General features: G+C 25.2%; 1 protein-coding gene across 4 annotated transcripts in view; it reads right to left on the bottom strand.

The window, feature by feature from the left end:
• The window catches only part of LOC124428068 (MICAL-like protein 1), a 59900-nt gene that overhangs the window by 15745 nt on the left and 36609 nt on the right, over window positions 1-7546 (bottom strand). For 3 of the 4 annotated variants that reach the window (XM_046971669.1, XM_046971670.1, XM_046971671.1), the window contains one exon: window positions 3969-4147. In XM_046971669.1, coding sequence (XP_046827625.1) covers window positions 3969-4147 — 179 coding nt within the window. Of the gene's footprint in view, window positions 1-3968; window positions 4148-7546 lie in introns of those variants that run through there. The other variant, XM_046971672.1, reaches the window with a different exon arrangement.

Raw genomic sequence — 7546 nt, 5'->3', positions numbered from 1 at the left:
TAATAATAATAAAAATAATAATAATAATAATAAACATAGATTATGACTTTGCATATTCTCGACTCGACTAGTTGTAAATTTCTAACGATGAAGAACTTTATCATTCTATGCATATTGTCATTTGTATGAAAAAATAAATTAAATTAAATTAAATTGAAATTAAAAAAAGAATTGATAATAATAAACGTAGATTATGATTTTGAATAAACGAACATTTCTAACGTTAATGAAATTTATTATGATATACTGTAATTCGTACGAAAAAGTTAATTAAAATAAGAATAAACGTATGGCATACGATTGTTGAATATGATCGGTTCGATGATCGAAAATTTTTAATAAAGAAAAATTTTGTTACGTTAATTCTCTGCAAACTAATTTTGTTTTGTTTAAAACAGAAAGAAAAAAAAAGAAGAAATTAATATCATATAACAAAAAACTTTTACGTATAATTTGTACTAATATTAACTATACCATATACTTATAATGTAACTTATACTTAATCTCTAACAATTAATTTTCTAATAGAAAATATTCAAAGACTGCGTTATCAAATTCTAAATCTATGTTTGAATACGCAAAATTTCTTTTTGAAACGAATTTTTACGAAATATTTTCTAGCTCACGTTTTTTCGATCCTTTAATATATTTAATATTAAAACAATCTTTTCTCTTAGTTTCTTTTTTCTCTCTCCATTATACAAGGTCATACTTTAAATATGATACGAAAAAATATTAATGAAAGAAATTGTTTTATAGAAATCCAGCGATGTATTGATTAATAACAAAATATTTTTGAAATTTCAAGATTATCGATGAGTGGACATATTTTTATTATCACATTGTTGTTGTATATACATAAAAAAAAATTTACTAATATGAATTCGTATTTTCTCGAATGACCTTGAATAAGAAAGAATGTCGTTTATTATATTTATCGCGGTATTATTATATTAAAAGAGATATTTGGAATAATTCCAATTAACTTTAACACATTTTGAATTCGAGAACTAAGACGATATATTTAATCTTATTTATCTAAAAAAAAAAAAAAAAAAAAAAAAAAAAAAAAAAAAAAAAAAAAAAAATATTCTTTAAACGTATCCAAAAATATATCGTAATCGAACTGTATCGAAATTAATGAAAAAGAAAAACCTGAGGAAAAAATGAATATCATTAAATTCCTACTTTTACAAGCTACAAAATGCTATGATAATAAAAATATCGATCAAATAAAACAAAGGAACGCCGATGGATGAAGTCTCGAAAAATAAAACGAAAATCGAAAAAAAAAATTATATCTCAATAAAAATATCGTCCTCTTTAAATCAATCAATTAATATTTTTCTTTGACATTTCTCTTTTCCTATTTTTTTCTTTTTCTTTTTTTCTTTTGGTATAATCAAAAACAACGATGTATTATAAACGAAGTGGCTATTATATTGTCAATGAAATTAGGTTAAGCATCCTGTATAATCAAAGATGGATAGTGCACGTTGCACGACGTACCATCTTCTCTCCTGAAACGCTGCAACCTATTTGGCCTATTTAGTCACGACAAGACGTTAACTCAATGCGACGTTTCAAACGTCACGTCCGTCGATTGAACGTAGCGCAACACCACCAACCACGAATGGCCTACCACTAAAATTGTACGTGACGGATAGACAACTCGATTTCTCGCTCTCAAGGCAATACGCATACGTGCAAGAAATTACTCTACTACGGTTAATAATTTTCATTTTCGTTCAAGTATCTATCTATTTTATTCATGGATTAACGATTTTCGAAAATATATTAGAAAGATCAAATTAAGTTACATAAAATTTTTCAATAACATTTCTTTTTTTCTCTTTCTTTAAATTGATAAATTTAATTAATAATTAAATTAATTACATTCCTCGATATCATAAGTTTATTGTTTGTATTCCTTTCTTTTCCTTTTATTTGCTATACTAAGAATTACTAATACTAATTTTGGAATCGAGTATCCATCCATGCCATGCATGAATTAACGACTTTCGAAATATGATCCAATTAAATGTTATGAATTTTTTTTTCTCTTACTTTAAATTCTTTTTTTTTTTTTTATTTCTATTCGCTATACTAGGAATATTAATTTTAATTTTCAATTAAGTATCCATCTATGCAATGGATCAATCAACAATTTTCGAAATATGTCAGAAAGATTAAATTAAATGTTATGAAATTTTTCAACAAATTACTTTTTTCTCTTTTTTTAAATCGATAAATTTAATTAATAATTAAATTAATTAAATTCCTCGATAAGTTTGTTCTTTTTCTTTTTTCTTTTATTACTTCTATTTGTTATACTAATTGTTGATTAAGTTAATATCTATCTAATGCTAATGTATAGATCAACGACTTTCAAAATATGTCATAAAGATCAAATTAAATGATATGAAAATTATCAGCAAATCTTTTTTCTTTAAACTGACAAATATGATTAATAATGAATTAAATTGAATTAATCGATATCACATACGTTTAGCATATTTTTTCTACAATTGTATTTCTTCTATTGTTGCAATTAATCAATGACGTAAGTCAGGGAAAATAGCAACGATACGATTGGTCGAACAAATACGCAAAAGAGAAACTTTGATTCGCTATTAGTAATTCTGAACTTCTACATTAGGAAAATAATATTAACAAGTGCTATGGGGTGATGCTGACTATACAAACTTGTTTCTAACTATCTTTTGTTTACACTATAGCGAACATAATATAATAATTTTGTTGGCAGAGAAAGAGAAAGAGAAAGAAAAAGAGAAAAAGAATGAGAGAATGAGAGAATGAGAGAAAGAGATAATAGAAACAATTTTCAAATGTAAAACTAAGAAGATAAATTCAAAAGCGGAACAGTCATGAGCAACACCAGTTGTATTTCTGAAATAAACTTCGAATTTTCCATCTCGTTTCTCCTTCTACTTTCTATTTTCTGTATTCTCTCTTCTTCATATTTGATTCGTTTACACTCGAAAGTTCGTCCATATTTCTTCCGTCTATACGTAAGGAAAAGTTTCGTTATTAGTTTTAAAGTCAACTGAAAAGATAAATGTCACTAATAAATTAGTTATTATTGGGATATGTAAAACGTGTGTATATGTAAAAAAAAAAAAAAAGATCAAAAGAAAAATATTGAAACAATAATTAATATTATATATATACATATAAATATATATATATAAATATAAAATATAAACATATATGTATATAAATATAAAAATAAAAAATAAATAATAATAATAATAAGAAGAAGAATAAGAAGAACAAAAATCAAAACAAGATCTAATTCAAGTTATACTAAAAAAATTACAAAAATTTATGAGTTTGATGTCGACGGAGCTATTTACTTCCATTGGATAAATTGATTAATAATTTACATGCATGAACAATGAATACTACACCACTGTCTCAGGATTCCAATAAAACGTCGAGAGTTCTTTAACGAATTATCGATTGATCGGCATGCATATTTCTTTGTAATATTTACTTCATCTTTTTCTTTTTTATTTTTTTCTTTAATTATATTATTATTATTATTATTATTATTATTATTATTATTATTATTATTATTATTATTACTATTATTTTTATTATTATTATTAACCCCCTATAAACTTCGATAATGTATAATAAACTTCGTATATGTATTAAAAAATAATTTTATAGCGATAAAATGAAATAAGATTTAAAATATATTTTTAATAATATTTAAAATATATATATATATATATATATATATATATATATATATATATATCTATATATATATTGATTATGCAAGAGGTTATATGACGTCGTTACAAAGGATTAACATAAAATTAATTTTTCTATTAACTCTAAATATTCTCAAGCAATTCGTAGAATAACTTTTTTAAAATTGATTTTCTATTTGTTTTTCTTTTTTCTTCTAATTGTTAGACATCGCATATAAGTCTTACCTTTGAAGGTTTGATAGAATTGTGAGAGATAGGTTAGAATCGATAATCGATCAGGCACGGAACAGGAAGCCATGTCTTCGGCATCCAAAAGAGCGGGTATTCCTAAATGCTGCTCGGCGATTCTGAATGCCAGCTCGTTGTTCCCATAGACGTCGTCCTTGTTAAGGCTGTTGAAATCGCTGCGAAATAAAGACGAAAGGTTAAGAAAGGAGAAAAAAAAAGAGAGGAAAAAAAGAAAAAAGAAGAAAAAAAAAAGAAAAGGAGATTGAGATCAAGGTTAAATTCATTAACAACGTTAACGCCGTCGACGTCGTCGTGCAAATGAGTTTTTCACGGAGCCTTCAACAAGTAATTTTTCACAATGTTCAATTATTATTATTATTATTATTATTATTATTATTATTATTACTATTATTATTATTATTATTATTATTATTATTATTATTATTATTATTATTAATTATTATTATTTATTATTATTGGCATCTCATATACTATCTAAGATTGTTATTAAATAATATTATCATAACTTCGTTTTTTTTTCTTTATTAATGATATTATTATCATTATTACTATTAATATTAATATTATTATAGTTATCTCATATATTATATTATTACAATTACTGTTAATATATATTATAATATATATAATATATATAATAATATATATATCTTTCTGTCTTATTGATAACTACATTACTACATTATTATCATAAAAGAATATATCATCACAAAATTTTCCTTGATCAATAATGTTTTGAAACGACGTTCCTGTCTTTTTTTTCTTTTTTTTTTTTTTTTTTTTTTTTTTTAATCAAAAATATACCTCCACAAGCAATCGTACCAAAGTAATAATAACTACAAGGTTCGACCAAATGCTAATCTTAGTTTACATTGTCAACGAAAAGATCGGCTAATATTCGAACGTAATATCGGCATGGAGTAGTGTGAAAATCGTTAATAAAAGGAGATTAAATGGAAACGTTATATCAACGCGAAATGACATTTTATCGGTTTCAGGATTTTTCGAGAAAACGTGCATATTTTATCGTGAAGAAAAAGAAGCAGGAAAAGGGAAAAGAAGAAAAGAAAAAAGAAAAAAAAAAAAAGGAATGTGTTGTGTGTGTATGTAAGAGAGAGAGAGAGAGAGAGAGAGAGAGAGAGAGAGAGAGAGAGAGAGAGAGAGAGAGAGAGAGAGAGAGAGAGAGAGAGAGAAGAGTAAAACGATAACATTATTCTTCGATTTATTTTCTACGTAACTACTACCGCAAAAAGAAACTGCTCGGACAAGGGTTATAATAAAAAAAAACGAGCCTTAGCATTACTGAAAGATGCATAGAAATCAATGCGGTAGTAGCTTGTTCGTAGAATCATATCGATCGGTCTCTCTCTCTCTCTCTCTCTCTCTCTCTCTCGTATAGGGGCGAGGTTCTAGATTGCACAAAGCGACGAATATATGATTTGTCAAATTCGTGGATGGAATTTGAAGAACACGAGTGGATATATCGATTATTGATTTACTGTTCCACCGAAGTGTTGAAAAATGAGGTTTGATAAAATTAGAATTCGACGTTCCGAATACGTTAATCGATAATTAATTAATGATTTAATTAAAAGGTTCGAAATAACAAATACTAAAAAAGAAAAAAATACAAAATTTAAATTAAGTTAAATTAAATTAAATTAAATTAAGTTAAATTAAATTAAGTTAAATTAAATTAAAAAAGGAAAAAAGACTAAAAATAGATGAATTCGTACGTATAACCAAATCTATTTTTCTTTCTTTTTTCTTTTCTTTTGTCTTTGCTATTCACATAACTAAAAAACATTTCTATTTTAAGTAAATCGATATATGTATGTATGCATGTAAGTATGTATATATGCATGTATGCATGTAAACATGTATGTATGTATGTATGTATGTATACACGCGCTACCGGTGGCTTATTACTCGCCCATTCCGAGCAACGAGCATGAAATTCTAGGTCGAAAGTCGTCAGGACATTCGACATTGGCACTTGACCTCACTTCTACACTACACGGTCGCATCTTCCTATCAAAAATTTTTCCGACCGTTTTTATGATCCTTCTAAACCCTCTCCCCCTCTTATCCCACCTACACCATCAAATCATCCCTTTTTCTACTACTCCATATGGAAACGATGAAAACGCAGAGAGATCGACGATTATGCTCGAATTCCGACGCAAAGCGCGTACTTGTCATACCAAAACTGCTTTCCGACGATATTGAAACTAAAGCTGACCTTTCGAGAATCACAAAATGTTGGCCATATTACTTATTTTTTATAAAGTACCTAATCTTATTTTTTTTCTTTATTCCTTTTTCTTTATCGTTATAATACTCGTTATATGAGCCGTTTATCCTGAAAGCGGTCTAAGTCCATTTTTCAAAAGAAAAAAAAGAAAAGAAATTAAGCTAAAGTTTATAATAGTAACAATTTTATCTGATATTTCCGTTTTTAAACAATTTACAAACAAAAGAAAAAAGAATGGACTTTAGCTATTTTCCTAAATAAACGACTCATATATTATAAATAATATGTATTTAAAGGACGTCTGTATATATATATATATATATATATATATATATATATATATATATATATATATAAAATATAAAAAATAATGATAATAATGTATTATATATAAATATATATATAACAATGAGATATAAATATACTAAGTGAGTCAAGAAATAATTCTGTAATTTTTAGTCTTATTAATATTCATTTGTATTTAATTTTGCAAAGTAATTAATATTTTATATATTTGTATAAATTCATTAGAAAATATTAAAGAAATAATATCGTTAATGTTATATATATATATATATATATATGCTTTATTTTTTAAACGATAAATCATATCTGTACATTACAAGGTTTACTTAATCTAATCACTAATTATATAAAATTATATATTTATATAAAAGCAAGCAATCGACTATCTCTTATCTTTTGTATAATTCCATTAACATAACGACTAATACATGCTATTCTATTTTTTTTTTTATTATAAAAAAAAAATTCATAACATTTTATTATTATTTACTATTATATTATCTTGTTTATATACTATTATATTTTTATTATTAATTATTAAATATCATTATAAAGTTTATTATGGTTTATATTAACTTATAAATATTATTATTTCCTTTCTATATGTACATACATACATACATACATACATACATACATACATACATACATACATACATACATACATACATACATACATACATACATACATACATACATACATACATACATACATACATACATACATACATACATACATACATACATACATACATACATACATACATACATACATACATACATACATACATACATACATACATACATACATACATACATACATACATACATACATACATACATACATACATACATACATACATACATACACACACACACACACATACACACACATACACACACACACACACACACACACACACACACACACACACACACACACACACACACACACACACACACACACACACACACACACATAGAATATAAAATA

Source organism: Vespa crabro, chromosome 11 (assembly GCF_910589235.1).
Source record: "Vespa crabro chromosome 11, iyVesCrab1.2, whole genome shotgun sequence".
NCBI lineage: Eukaryota > Metazoa > Arthropoda > Insecta > Hymenoptera > Vespidae > Vespa > Vespa crabro.
Note: the sequence above shows the minus strand (reverse complement) of the source record. Positions and strands in the feature narration are given on the sequence as shown.